This window comes from Prionailurus bengalensis, chromosome A1 (genome assembly GCF_016509475.1).
Source record: "Prionailurus bengalensis isolate Pbe53 chromosome A1, Fcat_Pben_1.1_paternal_pri, whole genome shotgun sequence".
NCBI classification, from domain to species: Eukaryota; Metazoa; Chordata; class Mammalia; order Carnivora; family Felidae; genus Prionailurus; species Prionailurus bengalensis.
Genome location: NC_057343.1, coordinates 73,805,346 through 73,824,119, shown reverse-complemented (window position 1 = coordinate 73,824,119; position 18,774 = coordinate 73,805,346). Strand labels below are relative to the sequence as shown.

Sequence of the window (18,774 nt, the reverse complement as noted above, 5' to 3'; positions counted from 1 at the left end):
ACCCTTTACGAGCCTCTCCGTTTCCTCATGGACTGTATGGACACACGGGAACCCGCAGGAGTGAGCATGAAAGCACGTGTTGGTGAGAATATGCATGTGGCTGTTCACTGATGGGACTTTGAATTCTAGATGGCACAGAAATCGTGTGGAAAATGTTTGCAAGCATAATTGTAGTTTTCCTAAAGGCTCTGTTTTTATCAGATAAAGGGGTCAACTGCCCCAAACCAGTTATGAGTGACCAGACAGGATGAACTCGGAGGCCTTTTGCAGTAGTAAATTCTAAAGGAACAAGATTTAAACCATAACCACAAACACAAACACGTTTGCTTAAGTGAGTAGAGGCTTTTCAATATCGTCTACATGTGTCTTTTTATTTTATGGAGAGAGGATGGATGAGAGAAGCAAGTATGGTAGCCAGAAAGATAAAAAGCCAAAAATCATACACAAAAATTAGTCACATAATAAGAACTGGCAATATATTCAAATAATTGCAAGCCTATAGGAAATATAAATTACCTCACGCTGAATTTTTCTGTCTTGATCTAATATATTGTTTTAACCCCAAATTTTATTTATGAAAAATTAAGACCAACTTTAAGAAGCTTCAATATTCACTTTTATTATTTATAAAAAAAATCAAGGTATCAGAATGCATATGGTATATACTGTGATCTTGGTTTTGCACATGTATTCACGTGTTTACATTATTTCAACTTTAACAAACATACCATATGTGTATCTTTACAATACCTGATAAAGATTTAGCAGTCTGGCACATATACATGTATTATTAGTTCATTCTGATGCTCTCTGCACGTCAAAAGGATGTTAAAAATGACTGACCCGAAATAACTCCAAGATGAAGACTGATTTAGTGAGAAGCAGTTATGCTCCAGCAATTGCCACACACTCATTTGTGCCGGTTTTTTCCCCCTTAATCAAATGTAAACCTTTACCAAAAGAAAAAAAAAGAAAAAGAAAAAGAAAAAAAGAAAAAAAAATCTGGAAATGAAGTTCTGCTATTTTTTTAGTCCAATAAATAATTTTAGCTACGCTTAATGTAGCTTTTTAAGGCCTTCATACAATTGAAAAAAATTAAAGTTGAGCATGTTAAAACCCTGTTCGTTTATAAAATAAAAAATAGAATTTTACAGGTTTGCAGTTAAAAGTCACTGTTCAAAACCTATCATGCAAGTGATATCTGCAACCCAACCGAAAGTCCTTGGTGCTGGCAGTCAGGGCACAGCCCGGTGCCAGCCATGTGAGTCATTAAAAAAACACCATGATGTCAGAGGTCTAGATTTACATGTATTAAGCCACACGCCAGCAAATTCTCTGATAAATACACATCATTTTAATAATCAGTATTTGATAGCGGATGAAAACATGCATTAGACTAAAAATGCCACAAATTTGTTTTTATATCCATTCACTATAAAACTTTCTTTTTTAAAATTTAAAGTCTTGGTTCCTATTTTAGAATACACAATAATCAGGAGGATACATGATGGGAAGCCAGTTTTCAGTAAAAGATGCACAATGGGTCCATCCAAGTAACTTCATCAGCTAGAACAGAACACAAAAATTTATTAAAGAACAGATTTTTCAAGCTCAATATACAGGGTAAATTCTGCATTAAATATTTAATGATAATAAAGTAGCACATAGAACTTTCCTTCCATCCCAACCCAACCACCCCACCACCCTTCCTACCAATTGTTCTTCCTTACCATCAACTAACCTACTCATTTTACTACCAACCAACCTAAACGGGTGATTATGACCATCCCGCCCAACCTTCCTTCTTTCCTGTCTTTCTTTCTTCAATCCTGACATACTTGTTCCCTTCCTTCCTACCAACCTAGCTGCCTTTCAGTCTCTGTCTGACTGGAAGTCAAGCACCGTTCTAGACCTCGGGAAAACAGCACTGAACAAACTCACTTCTCACTTTCAGGAAAGTTCTGTTCAGGAAAACCAAAGAGTGCCAAAGCAAATCCATGAGCAGATGAATAAGCGAGTCCATAATTAAGAGGTACATGTCAGGTATACAATGGTGACATAACAGAGGGGCTGGGAAGTGAGTGGTCACGAGTGGGATCTCCGGGTAGATGACATTTAAGAGGAAACCTGACGAAGAGACCTACTCTGCCAGTCGGGGAAAGAGCTCTCCACACAGCTGGACGAGCTGGGTCTCACGGTGGGAAGGGCCGAGGCTGCTTCGGCCAGGCAGAGGCGGCTCTCGAGATGGGAGCAGAGCCATTCCAGGGAAGTGTGATGAGATGTGGCTGGGGAGGAAGGCAGGAGCCACATCACATGGGCCTTATGGGCCATGGGGAGGAGTCTGGATTTTATCCTACATGCGCCGGGGCTTCACCAGGAGGTGTCAAAAGCCATCTCTCCCAGCAGCAGTGTGGAGGGCGGGCAGTACAGGAACAGAGTGGAGGGGACACAAGTTATGAAACACCCCCTGGTGTCAATGTCTGGGTGAGTCACGGGCTTTACAGATGGGAGAGCTCACAAATTATAGTTGATGTGATAAGAATCACACTACACACCTTATGGTGAGTTGCAGAAAGACTTCTCTTAACTTATTCAAACATCTGAAGAACTGAGTTCAAATGTCTTACAATTTGGACTGGTGAAGGTATGCCAGAAAAAGGTCTAAGAGTAAAGATAACCTATAGTTTCCTCTAATTATAAAAAATTTCCCTAGGAACCTACTGATTAATTTTACATTCAAAGAATACCTCGGGTACGGAGACCAGAGCCTTGGCCACATTTGGCACGACCAAGCTGCCCAACCCCATATATCCTTCAGGAACAAACCAGGCCCAGAGACAGGATGAGGCTACAGTGATTTCTCTGGAATTCAGTAAACTTTATACTTGACAATTAACTTGTACAGAAAGAACAGCATTTCTTACCTCCTGTTTCTAATATCAACCACATAATTTCTCTGCATATAATACAGAATGTGGTAAAATCACAAAATGGCCTATCACTTCAAATGAAGAATATTCAAATATAAACTCTAAAAATTCAACCATTTTAGAACTGAGCCAACATGTATTGAAAAGCAATTCTGTTTGTTTTCTTCATAAAGAAAACTGTCTTCTGACTATACATCTAAAATTCATAATGCACTTTGCCTACGTTGTAAACATCTGAGGCTAAGTACAGCCCTTCTGTCCTTTTCTGGACAGGAGTTGTTTTTTTTTTTTTTTTTTTTTTTTTAAATTTTTTTTTTTTTCAACGTTTATTTATTTTTGGGACAGAGAGAGACAGAGCATGAACGGGGGAGGGGCAGAGAGAGAGGGAGACACAGAATCAGAAACAGGCTCCAGGCTCTGAGCCATCAGCCCAGAGCCTGACGCGGGGCTCGAACTCACGGACCACGAGATCGTGACCTGGCTGAAGTCGGACGCTTAACCGACTGCGCCACCCAGGCGCCCCTGGACAGGAGTTTTAAAAATTTAGTAATAATGGGGCCCCTGGGTGGCTCAGTCAGGTAAGCATTCAACTTCAGCTCAGGTCATGATCTCGAGGTCTGGGAGTTCGAGCCCCCCATCAGGCTCTGTGCTGACAACTCAGAGCCTGGAGCCTGCTTCAGATTCTATGTCTCCCTCTCTCTCTGCCCGTCCCCTGCTCACGTTCTGTCTCTCAAAAATGAATAAACATTTAAAAAAAATTAAAATTTAATAAGAAAAGTTTAAAAAACTTAAATAGCTTATTGGCGGTCTCTCATGCTTTCATTTTATAGTTCGCATTACATTAACTGGAGTAGCAATCTGTCATGATAAAGTCAGTATCGCTAAATCACTACCATAAGGCTCTATCTTGTCACTATGCAATATGGAGGGGACACTTAACAGTGACAATTTTATATCACTTACTTGAATACAATTTTTCCAGTTTTCTTTTGTTGGTTTTTCTTCCACAAGTTTAGTTGCAAATTTAAGGCCTCTCCCATACATTTTATTTACTAATGCATGCTTGTATGCAAATGTTAAAACCTATAAGGTAAAACAAGATAAAGCTTATCTATGAAATATTTACACTGTATGGCTTATAGCTTCAATAAGGAAAAGATGAAGGCCTTAACAGAAGTGTAACTTTTAAAATGAACATTTTCCATCCATCAAGCAAATTTCAAAAATGTTTTGAAAGAATAAAAGTTAAATATGCCACAAAACAGGTAACTTGTGTTGGGGAAAAAAATGAAGCTCTGATGAATCACTAGTTCTTGGCATCCATACCAAAACACCTCTTTATGCAAAGGGGAGCTGACAGAAGTGATCACAAAAACGCGAGTAAGGAGGGAAGTACAGAACTATGAAATCTCGTTATAAATTACCAAAACTGCAAAAGGGGATAAAAGTAAAAAAAAAAAAAAAAAAAAAAGTGTTCTATTATACAAACACGTTCTTACGCTGTCAATTCCTTGTGTATACATTGGTGCCTTTAATTACTGCATCTGTCAAATATACCTGTAACCATTTATTTACGTTTTTGGTGTCCACCTTCAGAATATGGAGAATGACCTCAAAGAAAGCAATCCTATCAAATTTATTTGTGTTCTAGAGCCAAGCAAGGTGTTCAACCTTTACAAAGGTGCTAAACAGACAGGTAATACAGTGCCTGGCCCCTGATACAGCAGTATTGCGGCAGATACGGAGATACGGGATTATTCGTAATGGTTTTATTACGAGGCTCGTCAAGTTTTTATCCACCAGGCTCTTATCTTTTTCCAGCAGCAAGCACAGCACTGGGTGGGGAGCAGACGTGCAACAGGTGTGTGTTCGGAATAAGAGCAAGTATCATGGAGGCCCTTCCCTGTACTGAGTACTCATTCAGCAGGTTTCAGAAACTTGCCGAGGGTCACACAGATAAAAATGGAAGAAGTGGGATTTGCACTCCAGGGCCTGATTTCAGATCCAAATTCTCAAGCTCTGCTGTGACACTGGCTCCTGCAGTTTCCTGCCTAGGACTCCGTTTCCGCGGCAGGAGCACGACTGTGCTGTGGTGAAAACTTTTCTCCTGTCTCAGAGGTCTGTACTACACATGATCACAGTGCATCTAGAAAAACAAGCATCTGTCTAGTAAAACACAAACAAGAGCTTGTGCTGGGTCAAGAGATTTCCACTGATTTCATTTAGTTTATTTTTATCTCCAGAAGAAAGGAAGACTGACAGCAACTTGGGAGTTATATAATCCCTACCGTGAGAACTCTAGTAGAGGGCTAAAAGAGATTTAAAATGTTTTTATAACCCACATCCAAAAAGTTCATCAATGTGACCTTTTCTGAACTGGATTTTAAAGTTGATGAGCTATAAATCCAGGTGATAATTATTTAAAAGTCAAAGAGGTTTTGAGAAAAATGACATGTAAAGTAACCAGCAACCCCCCTCCACCTCCGACAAATCAGCACATAGACAGATGCGGGAAGGCACAAACATGGCCTCGAGATGCTCTTAATTCTAGCTTTGTAAGTAACTGCCTCCACCAAAAGGCTGCTATGCAGACAGAGAAGAGAATGGTAGAATGGTTTAAAACAGGCAAGACAAATGAGGTCTCACTAAACACAGAGTCTTCTTCAGAGCCCAGCTTAGCCACATTCCATGTATTGTCTTCCTCTTCTGGCCAGGCAGCTGAGGAACAGCAAAGAGGAGGCAATGGGGCCCAAGAAAGGTTTGTGAAGCAACCCCCAAGAAGTGCACCCAAACAAGAGGCAGACAGGTTACCTTATTGTCAAAAAGATCAGTCCATTTTGTAGTTTCCCAAAATGTTTCCGTCAGAGAATCCAGAGTGCTCTCTCCTTCCTCCTCTCTTCCTTCCGTATCACCTGAAACGGCCCCATCTTGATCTTGTGCGTGAAGCAGGTGGTCAGCTAGGGCACATCCTTTTCTACAAAGGGCATCCACGAGGGTAGATTTTTGTTTGTCCATATCACTGTGTTCCAAACCAAAAAATAACTCACAGATCAGTAAATCATTTTTTAAAAGTACAGACTTATCTGAAACTGAATTCATGCGTTCTCTGCCTCAGATTTACAACGCAGAGATATTGTACAGCCGTGTATTTACATCTGCATTATCCATCAAATAAAAGTCCTTATTTCTAACAAACATCAAATGAGCCACTGCATTACACATACAGATTGAGTCACGACAGCTGTATCTGGCTGAAACAGAGGCCATAAACCAACAGAAATGAAGGACAGTTCAGTTCTAAGTTCTGTCAGCTAAGGAACTCTTCTATAGATTTCTTATAAATAGCAATCATTACAGATTTCTGTACAGACACACACAAGTTCTCTCAGAAGTAGACTTTCATTTATAAACAGAGCAAACACTATATGACGCTTACCCTGGACGTGCACTTTTATATACAGAACTCATCTGCAGTCAGAATAATTCTGTGAGTAAGATACTAGTTAGTAATCATCCCCATTTTGCCAAGGAGGAAGCTGAGGCACAGAGATCTGTTCAAGGTCCTACAGTTAGGCAGTAACAGACGCAGAACCTGAAGCTACTTCTGGACAGCCTGCTCCTAGTCGCGATGGTAACATGGTCCTGCTGCAGGGCGGGAGCCGTGTCCTTCTGATGTATTTCAAGTGCCCAGACAATGCTTGGCAGAGACCAGAAACTCAATAAATCATCGCTGCATGAAATACAGTAACAACCTACACTCCAGGGGACACTGTGAGTCTTTAGGATACTTGCTGATCTGGGCATTTTGTCCAACTCATGTCCCGCACGTGTGAGGGCAATGAGGATTACAAGCGCTGGGCGCGTGTCCCCGAGGCACTCAGACACCGGTGAACAAACTGTGTAAGAGTGAGAATGATTCTGAAGGACCCGGAGTGAAATGTGCAACATATGAAATCTGCAGGCACTCTAAAATCAACAGGAATTATAGCGTGAAAGACAATTAAGATAAGAAGCCAAAACAACCTGTTACAACCCAACAAAGTCACCCTCCTTAATACACCTGCAAAGTAAATAAAACTTTGCCAAAAAAGGTGCCTAAGACTTTCAGCCAAGAGTTGCAAAGCTTAAAAGAACCAACTTTTTCACTCTCTCTGTGGAAATGCGCCTGGGAACTGCTTGGTTACTCCAGACTCAGGAACAAAAAGATCTAGGAGCTGTAGGGCACGGACGCAGCTTCTCCTCTACCCGGTGCCCGGCCAGCCGCCGTCTGAAATGTCTTGCCACCAGCACCGCATTTATGCTTTTACAGCAGGTGAGGAGTGGGACACAATCACCGTCCCCGTCTTGTGCCGGAGAAAGGGGGCCTTGGAACAGAAGTGGATCGGCAAGGCAGGTTTGATCGTTCACAGCAGTCCTGGCTGGACCCAGCTGCCCTGGGAAGGGCTGGAAGGAGGCAGAATTTCAGGGGTGGCACAGGTGTGCTGTACTTGCCAGGCCTGGATTAAGTTACCCACAAGACCCCTATTTCAGTGTTCTCTGATCCAGTAACCTGAATCCCACATATCTAGAATATTCATTCCCCACCCTCATCTAATTTAGAACTGACTACGTACTTTCATCCACGAGGCTTTCTCCACTCAAAAGGAAGTCAGCTCTGCTTCCCATGGGCTTTCACACTTTAAAGTATTCACTGTAACTGTCAATCTTACCCCACCTAGCAACTGCATCTTCTGTATCAGAGCGCACGCTTTCTAAGAGCGTCCTGTTCATTTTTTCACGTTCCTCTCAGTGGTGCTTTACTGCAGTGTCTGCTCCACAAACATCTTTGAATCAAATCTAGTTAGGTACTGATCAAAGTGGCGATAGCCATATTTTAGGAAGAGCTTCAATCAGATACTTTAATGGCCTAAATAAATTAAGTTTAACTGAAACTTGATACCGGATCACCTGTGAAAAGCTCGTATCATTTTTAAGATCACAAAATGGCTATCGCAATTTCTGACACATGAGTGACCACAGTAAAAACAGTTTTGCATGGAAATGAGAAATGAATGCTGGGCTGCTGCTCCTGCTCGCCGGCTGCTGCTACAAGAAATGGAAGAAATGCGGCCCGCTCCTGAGGCCCTCGGCCCAGAACAAGGAGCCCCAGGCCTGGACGAGGCCCTCTGCTCAGCGTGGCGTGTCTGAGCCCATCGTGGTTTGGCCAAAGCAAGGGCCACGGCAAATACCTTAATTATAAGCGTGGACAAACCGATCTAAGGTTGCCAAAGACTAACCAGCTTCTCTTAATTTTCACATCTGACGCCTCCTTTCTAGTTTTATCCCAGCAGATGTGAAAGTCACTACAGCTACAATCTTTAAAGCCAGGATCCTATCAGACTGTTACTTTTTGACAGTTACTGGAGTCAGCACCTGAGATAAAAACTGTGAGAAAAAAGGGACTAACAAGATTGAAAACACAACTACTCTGGGTCTTGTGAGCTCACTTTAACTGCGAATTAAGAGCTTATCCACGGACAGTAAGATTTAGGAAAGACAGGCCAAAGTATGAGCAGGGATAAACGGACCTTAATATTTACTGAAATTTCAAAATGAGCCCATGCATGTTATTTCCTACACACACAAATCTGAAGAGATACTATTTTCCCAAACTAAGAAACAACAGATGCTAGGAAGGATGGGGGCAGCTGATAACAGATACCGCAGTGAGGTCAAGGCAGCCTCAAAGGGACCACTGTCTCTGGCAATGAGCTTCTCACAGGTGATCAAGCCCAGACGACTCCTGAAAGAGGGTTAACATGGAGTGGAATTCAGGTAGTAGGGTGCAGTGTAGACTACTCCAGCGAGAAGCCAGGGGCCCCACAGGGGACAGAAGACATTGGGATATGGCTGTGGGCTGAGATGTGGATGCCTGAGGACCAGGACAAGGGGCTTGTCAGCAGACGGCAGTTATGAAGGAGATGGAGGGGAGGGGTCGGGCCGAGAGACAAAGGTCAGTGGCGTGGGAATCTTCTCACGTCGAGTGGGAATGCAAGGGGCTGCTTATCAAGACATGAAGGGGCCCAGGCCAGGGCAGAGCAGGTGTGATCGGCTCTCCCACTTCCGGCTCCGGCACCCGAGGCTGGCCACGCAGTCTCTGAGCCTGTCTGCTCTTCTGCAGATACAGGGTAAAAACACTCCTACTTGGTATGTCTTTTAGAAGATTAAGTTTAAATAAGGTCACGTATTTAACATACCCCAAAGATTTCCCTGTACATACCTGGCACTTCAGAAATGGACAAAACAGCACCCTTTGAGACTGTTCCCTTAGAAGGTGGGAAAGGGTGCGCACAATGCCAACAACCTAACCTGAATAAATCTTATTCTGCTTAAAAACTGTAACATTCGTAAGAGCTACAGCATTAGTACTGCCAACAGTTCTAGCAATTTAGAACGTAGCGTAATGCCAAGAGTTCCGGCAGTTCAGAATCAGAAACTTCATGTAGAAAGGAGGATTCTGCCCAGCAGACAGAATCCTGAAGAAGAATCACAGCACTTCCTGGGCGGACTCAACACTTCTGGTTCATTCGTTACAACAGCTGTAAGAGGAGGCGGTGTTTCTCCCCTTGCAGGTAATGACCCTCGGGTGAACATGAACCAAAGTGACAGAGAGGAAAGTGGTACAAGAGAGTTCAGGGAAGGCAGAGGTGAGGCTGAGGGACCCTCACACAACACATGGGGGCCACATGCTCACCCACCACAGAGCGGTGCCTCGCACTGGGTTTTATTAAAGCTAAACCTCCCTTTCCCTTTACCGCACAGAATACTCTAAAGCCGGTTCCTAACTCAAGTGGCTATGATGGTTTCAATCTAACTTTATTTCTATTTGGGTTACCAGGCATTACATACTAAACCTGGGCTTTTCACACTATTGGTCAATAAGCAGTTTAGAAACTGATTTTGCAGGGTGTTAGGTGTTTGCCTCTGCACATGTCACATTCACACCGATTCCCAAATGGGAGGACCGCTAGGTCACAGCTACTCAAATCTCTCCAGACCAGCAGCACCAAAAGGTAGAGAAGGCAAAGTCCTTTTCTTTTGCTTAAATCGCCAACAACTGGAAAGAATTCTTACAAACTATCTACGGGTGGATATTCAAATACTGATAATTCTAGGGACACAACAATTCTCAGAAAAGAATATTCTCCATAATTTTAAAAAGTAACTAAGAAATGAGATGCAAGAAAGATTATTTACTGGTTAGGTACTTTTTTATAGTAGCTGCATCGGGCCTGGGGTCAGTCTTCATCGCAATATAAACTGCGAGGGCCGTCTGGTCTATGTGAGAAATGACAGCATTTGCAGCCTCAACAATTTCATTAAGTCTTTTCATTCGTTCCTAGGGAGGAAGAAAAAGAAGAAATCAGAAAAGAAATGGTGTCAGCGAGTCCATCCAAGTCCCTTCACTTCCGTCTCAAATGCAAGGGTGGCAGCTCCAGAGTCAGGGGCCGAGCCCTCTGCTGGCAGCAGGGGGTGTGTGCTGCCTCACAGTGTGGGGGCTGCAGTGTCAGCATCTCTAGAAAAGACCTCATTCACATTCCTCACTGATGTTAAATGGTGCAAATAAGGGAGGTAAAAGGTGGTCATAGAAATGTAAACAGCTTTCTACCCAGGCAACTCCTTTTCTGGGCCTCTTAGAAACATGACCTGCTATGTTACTCTAGCCGCACACCACACGGAAAGAGAAATAAAACAATACAAAACAAAACAAACCCAGAGACCCCCCCCCCCCCAAAAAAAACGGGCTGATGAACAAATTCTTCCTAACTTATTACTAAAACCATGAAGGTGAGAATAAACGAGAATGTACCCAACAGTCTAACTATACGGTCGCCATGGTGCTCCAGGTGCTCTCAGCGGTCTTCTCTTTTGCTAGTCTCAGAGGTCTCCCTTCAACACCTTCAAGTTCACTCTGCACCCTTGACAATTTCTGATTGGCCACAAGCACCTTCCTACCGGCCATCATTACCAGCGAGAGCTGGTCCGTGTTAAGATAGCTTGGAACTATGGCCAATTTTAAAAATGAGCAAAGTTCATGAAAAGCAGGAATTCTTTTGCTGACAGTGTTTACATGTGCAGCAGGCCAGGACCACTGCTCCTGAGGTGAATGTCAGAAAAGTGATCCTTAGGATATCTTTATCTATTCCTCCTCCCACTGATGAAAACTGTGAGCGGGAGTCTTAGGCTGACCTCACAGGAATGAGTACGTTCTGTAATTACCTTCAAGAAAATAGTCAATACAACATTCAATTTGAGGAAACATGTTTTCATTTGGCAGAAGCACAAAACAAATAGAAGACTGCATTTTCACTAAACATACGAACTGTATCTCATGTTACAAATAAAATAAAATACTCCTATTAAGATTGAATATGTCCAACCTTTTCAGCATCCAACTGATGAAGTCTTGCAACGTACAGAGGAAGATAATTAGGATATGTTTCTTTCAATTCATTATAAATGTCACTAGAATCCAGCCTATGTATATAAGAAAGAGAGAAACATTTCTTTTAAAAAGAAAACAATTTGTCTTCTCTATTATTTAACATTATTTTGAAGTCCCAATCCATAACATAAGGAAGGCATCAATCTGAAATGTAATCACTGACAAGGATTATCATTATTTGCCGGGAGTATAAATAAAAAACAAAAATAAATAAAAAACAAAGATAAAAAACCCCAGAGAAGCAAATCAAATTGAAAATTATTTCAATTAAGAGTTCAATAAGAGGGGCGCCTGGGTGGCTCAGTTAATTAAGCGTCCGATTCTTGATTCTGGCTCAGGTCATGATCTTGCAGTTTGTGAGTTAGAGCTCCACATCACAATTGCGCTGACAGAGGAGACACTTTGGGGAATATGGCTCTGCACCTATGACCTATGACCTTTAAGAATGATCCAGGGTCACCTGGGTGGCTCAGTGGGTTAAGCGTCTGACTCTTGATTTCGGGGAAGGACAGAGAGGGAGAGAGAGACGGTGAGAGAGTAATCCTAAGCAGGCTCCATGCTGTCAGCGCATAGCCCAACCTGGGGCTCAATCCCATGAACTATGAGATCATGACCTGAGCTGAAGTTGGACGCTTAGCTGACTGAGACACCCAGATGCTCTTAATGGATTATTTTAAAACACCATATGTATAAAAATGTCTGGCACAGCATTATGGAGAAAAGCTATAAATGTATATGCCAAAGTATATGCCAAATAGAGTATTTAAGTAGGTTACATTTCATCAACAGGACCACCTCCTACGTGGTCATTAAAAATGGTATTTTAAAGGACTATCAAATGACCCAAGAAATGCTCATCATCAAACAGTCACTGGAAAACTAGGACACAACATCATTCATACTGCTACATGTGTAAATACAGAGAAAATAATGATAGGACAACAACCACCACTGGAGAGCAGACAAAAAAGTGATTTTTATTTTCTTCACACATCCTAATAAAATTCTCTTCTGAGAGCAAATCAAGATTAAGTGATTAAAATAAAAGCATGCTAACCCTTCCACCCACTGTTAACATTCCTGAATATGGCCTATGAACCTGTACGTGACACTGTCGTAACCGGAAAAATAAGTAAACAGAGGATCAAAATCCATTAAAAACTTACTTTGTCATCCACTGAATTTTAAGATCTCGTAATGCTTCAGTAAACTCTTCTTTCAAGTCTTTCTCTTTTTCTGACTCTTTTTCTTTATCTTTGCCGCCATTCTTAGTCTTTGTTGGCGGAGATATTAGGTAGTAATGAACAGGGATCACATCCTATGAATGTGGAAAGAGTCTCAGATTAACATGCTTCATTTTACATAATTACAATCATCTTCAGTACCTGAATATCACATAACACAGGCTGCACTGAGTTGTACTACATTATATTCCAGATCCTAAGGGCCACGATACATAAACATTTCCAATCTGTGGGGCTCCTGGGTGGCTCAGTTGGTTAAGCATCACAACTCTTGGTTTCGGCTTAGGTCATGATCTCACGGTTCGTGGGACTGCACCCCACGTTGGGCTCTGTGCTCAGTGTGGAGCCTGCTTGGGATTCTCTCCCCCACCCCCCGCCCTTTCCCCACTTGCTCTCTCTCCCTCCCTCAAAAAAACTCAAAAACAAAATCCAATCTGTGACCAAAGGAATTTTCTCTCAAACTTTAAAGTACTGTTGCTTCTAAATCTCCTCTAAAATAAAGGAGGTAAAGGACACTTGGCTGGTTCAGTCTGTGGAGCATGCAACTCTTGATCCTGGGGTTGTGAGTTCGAGCCCCATGCTGGGTGCACAGATTACTTAAAAATCTTTAAAAAAATAAAGGAGGTAAGAACAAACTTTCCTCCATTTGAGTGTTTTTGTATTCTTAGTTTTACCTAACAGACTAATTACAAAAAGTACTAATTATGAAAGTCTACTGACCTTTCACATCTTATACCTGAGAAGGGAAGGAAATAACTTAGAATTTTAAAAAAGACCCTCTTTTCTAAGAAAATTTAAAGAAAAATTTTCTTTTTTCATTCAATCGACTGGACTTATTGAGGCCCTGTGAGGCTCTACAAGGTGAAGAACAAAGCAGACAAGGCCCTTCCTTGCCCTTGGGGAACACATCCCAGTGGGGCAAGACAGACAACATACAAGTAATGAATAGTTTCAGCTAATCCCACATGATAGGAAGAAAATGAAACAGAATGCAGGGACAGAGAGCAGCTGCTCAGTACCGTGGGGGAACAGCACAGACACAGTGGTGCTGGAACAGGGACTACCCCGTCTAAGTCAACCCACATGACCTAAATGGAAGAGCCTCAATGAACCTAACCGACCCAAACGAGGAGAGGGAGAAGAGTCTGAAGACAGAAGAGGAGGACGTATAAAAACCCGAGCTTGTGGACACGGCAAGAGCAAATGGGCAGCAACCATAGTAAGTGGGGCTGATGGAATATGGCACAAAAATACAGATTTTATTCTAAATGCAAGAGGAAGCCTACAGGACAGCTGTAGGCAAGGCAGTGGCATGATTAAAGACTTCTTTCTGCTCTTTGTTTAATGACTTTGGATCCGACACAGATGAAAAATGTTGGTTTGTTTTTAATAGCTCTTCATACTATTTGGAGAATGGATGATAGATGGCCGAAGTCAAGAAGGAGGGAGACAAGTTAGGGAGCAAAGCTAGAATTCCCAGCACCGCCCTGATGTGAAGAAGAGGCTGTAGAAGAGGAAGAAGCGGATGGATTAGAAATCCATGATGCAGAATTGACAGTGGTGTTGATGGGGTTGCAAGTTGGGGACAAATAAGACTGAGCAGGGCTGAGGGAGGGGAAGAGGAAGCCCAGGCCTTGATCCAAAGCATTCTACGGTTTCAAAGATGCTTGGGAGTGAGGGAGACGGGCCCCGGAGGGGCTGTGAGGACAAGCAGGCAGAGAGGAGTGGTCAACCAGGGCCTGTAGCTGGGGCAGGGCCTGCCACAGAACCCCGAAGAACCAAACAGCAGCAGTGGCTGCTACCACGGCAAGAGATGACAAGAGAGTAGCTGTTTCCATGGACAGCGGGGGATAAGGGCTGCCTGGGAGAGATGCAGACAGAGTGGGAAGTAAACAGGCACAGACGGTTCGAGGAGCTTCGTTTGGAAGAGAGCAGAGAAATGTTAATTCTAATTACATCTATTTCCCCCTATTCTATGAAAGCACAGAAGTCTTTACTGATGGAAACTAATGCATTATCTGGGAAATCAAACCCCATATTACACTGGCTAATCTGTTTCTGGCACAATAACCAGGTGCCCTTAATTAAGTCATTATTTATTAGGTCAACTTCTCCAGCTCTATCTTCAGGTTTATATTAAAAACGCTACTAAATTCAAACCTTTTATTTGTTTTAATTAACAAAGTTTCTAAAACTAAAAAATTATGTTATCAAGAAGACTTTTACTCCCCTAATCACAGTAATCTCAGAAAAAAACTTTACACGGGTTAAGTCAAAGAAAATAGTATTGCAAGCCCCCACGTTCCCCCAAATAGGATTTTCAGGTGTAAATACAACACGGATATCCCCACGTTAGCAATTCTCACAATTAAATTTTATAAGCAACTACTGCTGCAGTTCTGACAGCATTCCGACGTCAAACGGGAGCCACACTTCGACAGGACCCGTCTGAAGCCCGCTAGGACCACTGGGAGGACGGAACCACACACATCCACCTGCAGCCATCTCAGGGCCCCGCTCGGAGGAGGCCGGGAGCCAGCACTGGCGAGCCAAGGTCGCGTGTGCAGAGTGAGACGGGGGAAAAGAAGCAGGGGTTCTGCTTGGGCCAGCTCCTCAGGACCCTGCTACCCATCCTTCCCCCCTCCTCCTGAGGTCGCCTTCCTAAGTGGGCACTGCCCGGGCAAAGCCGAGTTCAAGCATCTGCAAAATCTGAGTTGCTAATTAACCATCAGGTTCTTCTGGGAAAGGATCACTCACTCAGTGTCATCCGTGCAGCACAGACAATCCACTGAAGAGTTAAGGGGCAGAGACAGCCTCGAACGCTGACCCTCTGACTACAGTCCTATTCTCTTTGGAACCCACTGCACTAGAATGTAGACACTTGCCTGCAGGAGGCAACCTTGTTGGCCATGTTGACTCTACTCTAACGTGAGCCTCCCTTAGATCCCCTCCTCCTTGCCTGATTAGGGACAGGGGCAACTGTCAGGATGGGAAGGAGTCTCTGCTGTGGGCAATTCCTCCTCTGAAGCTCAAAGGTAAGGCATTTGCTATTACATTTTAGTACAGAAGAGAGAAAACAGAATTGAATTTAAAATGAGCAACCCATTAACTTAATGTACGATTAACAACGAACTCTAACAAAGATCTATAAATAGGAAGAAATGGGGTACCATGGCAACCATAAACTATCAGTAAAAGCACGAGACGGAGAATTTATGATGAATGACCTTGAAGTGGGAGGAAATCAAGCTTTTGTGATCAGCATTTTAATTATTAAATATTAAATATGTCAAATTAGCTATTTTAAGTGTTAATAAAATCCTATAAAATATTTTGGGACAGTAATTTTTTATTACTAAAAATTATGAACATGGCAGTTTTAATTCCTAATCAACAGAAAAATTATTTTTTGTTTCATCATGTTCACTTGTTCTTTTTGTCAATATTTTTTTAACTCACTTCTCAAGGACTTAGTACAGGGTCAGTTTAATAGAAATCATTTTGTGCCATTAAATCTTGAGAAATCTTGATTATGATTTAAAAAGGTAGGCAAGATGAATCTTCAGAGCAGAAATGCTGAAGTTCTCTATAGTTGATACTTAACAATTTTTTTTAAAAAAAACATCCATTTCAGCTATTCACCAAGTACTTTGACAGTGTCTGAAATGAACCATTTCCTTTAGAAAGTCCAATCGACCTGCAAAACCGATAATTATTCTTTGGGCAACATAACTGCCATTTAAATTTTGGTTCAAAAATTATAATTTTCTTCTTAGATTATTAATGGCTAAACTCAAAACTTTAATGCCTTCACACAAACTAGCTATTTTAAAATTAGTTATCATATTTGAATGCTATTTATCATCTGTCGAAAGTAACCATATTCTTTCATACGACAATGAACTTAAAAAAGGTAACCTAGATTTTCAAATCAAAACTCACTGAAATACAGAAGAACTATACACTGAGGGCTATGCACCAAAAGCTAGCTGGTATTTTGTTCAGGCAATAAATTAACATATACATCTTTTTGGTAATGGGACTATAAAACTATAATAATGATTATTTTTAAAATAAGAGCTTCACACGTATTTGCCCTGAAGATAGGGAGAAATGGGAAGAGGCAACTCTAGCTGCCACATCCTTTATATAAAGCTTTCCTAACCAAGTAATAATAACCTTCTTACTCATTTAATGGTTTCCTTACACAACCGAATCCAAACAAAATCCACCAAAACTCCCAGAAGAGCAACCAAAATATACAACAGAAAAAAATCCCAGCTATGCCTCTGTGATAAGCACCTTCTATTTTTAATGGGCTTCTAGAAGACCTTTTTCTCATTTTTTGAAGTAGTGGCTCTCAAGCCATTTTCAGGACGACCCAAAGATAAACAATCTATAGATAAAAAGAAACTCATTTTAGGAGTCTGATGAACGGCACTTCTTACTTTATTCTGTTTTCATTTTGAAGCTGGCTACGTCATTAAATGAATGTACATGGCCCACAGATGGGTCAAGATCTCAGCTAGAAATACTGGTCTACAGTGAAGCAGATAGTTCTCTATCCGGAAAGATGATTCCCAGTGGGGCGTTTTGTTTGGACAAAGTGTTTACCATTGCATAATAACATATACATTTCATAAGTCTTTTTAAATGAAAGAATTGTACCTGTTCTAAAATGGTGATTCCGTTTCACATCACTATGAATTAAGAAACAGTGTTATCTTTTGTTTATATCTTAAAATACAAATTCTCCGTGCAATGCTTCCTGCCTGAACATGAGAAATCATGAAAATGCTGACTGAGGCCAGTAGGTCTTCATCAGTGAGCTCACTGAATACCTACATCCCTTTCTCTAAGTACACCCCAAGTTGAATTCTGCCTTTTTTGAGTTCAATTTGGCTCCAGCAGTCAATCAGACATTGTCTAATAAGTTGCAGGGAAGTCTATCAGTCACACACGAGTTATGGTCTTAAACCTGCTCGTGCTCTTAGCATAAGTTTTAATTTTGGGTTGATGGTCCATATTTCCATTCCTCCTGCCCACTGCTCTGTGTCTGTTCTTCCAGAACTAAGACGACACCAGAGCAGGGAATACACTTTTTTTTTTTTCAAATACCTTAATATTTTAATGATCAAATCTAATTTAAGAATGTTTTTAGACTTTAAAAATAATTGTTTTGGCTTATATAACTACAAAAAACAATTACATTCATTTCTCTGTAGGATTTTAGATATGCAAATTTCAAATATGACCATTTGGTATCATATCTGTAGTTAAGAAACGAATAGCACTAATTTTTTTTCTACACACATATAAAACAGGGGTCTTCCAGCAACTGATGGCAGGAAAGAAAACTTCAGGAAAGTAGTATGTCAACACTGATAAGCTAAAAGCACTACGCCGCAGAACTTAAAGAAAGGAAACTAAGGGACAGATTTTTTTTAAAAAAGATTACAGTAGTGACAGAAAAAAAGTTTAATTAATACGCAAATAAGGCTTTAAGACATCTTTTTTAAGAACTGACAATCAGTACCTTTTTAAATTTTCCTTGTCGTTTTGCTGCAGACTGCCCCTGGGAGTTAGAACGACATTCTGTAAGAAAACATGCACAGTCTACACAGGATGGAGACACCACCTCGGTCTAATTGTCTTCCGGTTTACGTCTCACCTGCACGTGTCACAGTGCTTAGAAGGGTCAGGTCTACGATCACAAAGGCAGGCTTTTCAAGAAAGCAACACTGCCACTCTCATTTTAATAAAAACGCACTCCAATACGTTACTCCTAAGGGCAAATGTTTTTCAACTCTGTATTCAAAAAATTGAGGACAGCAAAATCCATTAGTTATCAAAACACTCTCGAAAAACATTAAATTTAGTGGACGGTCCAGAGTCTGATTTCAAGGACATCACAATCACACACGCCCAGGCATCCTCATTCAAGGTGACCATGAAAGGCAGAAGTGTAACAGCAGTCACCTTCCCAACTACCACACCGGCGAGCAACGCAACTAGGGAGGTAAGAGTATAAACAATGTGCTATGAGTGTATGAACTCTGCACTTTTAGGTTTTTGCTCTCTTTCAGAACCATCGACCCCTCAAGGAGTTACCTCG

At 41.6% G+C, this 18,774-nt stretch overlaps 1 protein-coding gene across 9 annotated transcripts in view; it reads right to left on the bottom strand.

Moving 5' to 3' along the window:
• Window positions 1-593: 593 nt before the first annotated feature.
• Window positions 594-18,774, bottom strand: part of TPP2 (tripeptidyl peptidase 2) — a 67,940-nt gene continuing 49,759 nt past the window's right edge. For 2 of the 9 annotated variants that reach the window (XM_043582623.1, XM_043582652.1), the window contains 8 exons: window positions 18,196-18,234; window positions 12,582-12,733; window positions 11,351-11,447; window positions 10,178-10,308; window positions 5,742-5,949; window positions 5,577-5,648; window positions 3,894-4,013; window positions 594-1,566 (listed from right to left, as the gene is read on the bottom strand). In XM_043582623.1, the coding sequence (XP_043438558.1) occupies window positions 1,477-1,566; window positions 3,894-4,013; window positions 5,577-5,648; window positions 5,742-5,949; window positions 10,178-10,308; window positions 11,351-11,447; window positions 12,582-12,733; window positions 18,196-18,234 (909 nt within the window). In that variant the 3' untranslated portion in view covers window positions 594-1,476. Of the gene's footprint in view, window positions 1,567-3,893; window positions 4,014-5,576; window positions 5,649-5,741; window positions 5,950-10,166; window positions 10,309-11,350; window positions 11,448-12,581; window positions 12,734-18,195; window positions 18,235-18,774 lie in introns of those variants that run through there. The other 7 variants (XM_043582626.1, XM_043582627.1, XM_043582625.1 and 4 more) reach the window with 7 other exon arrangements.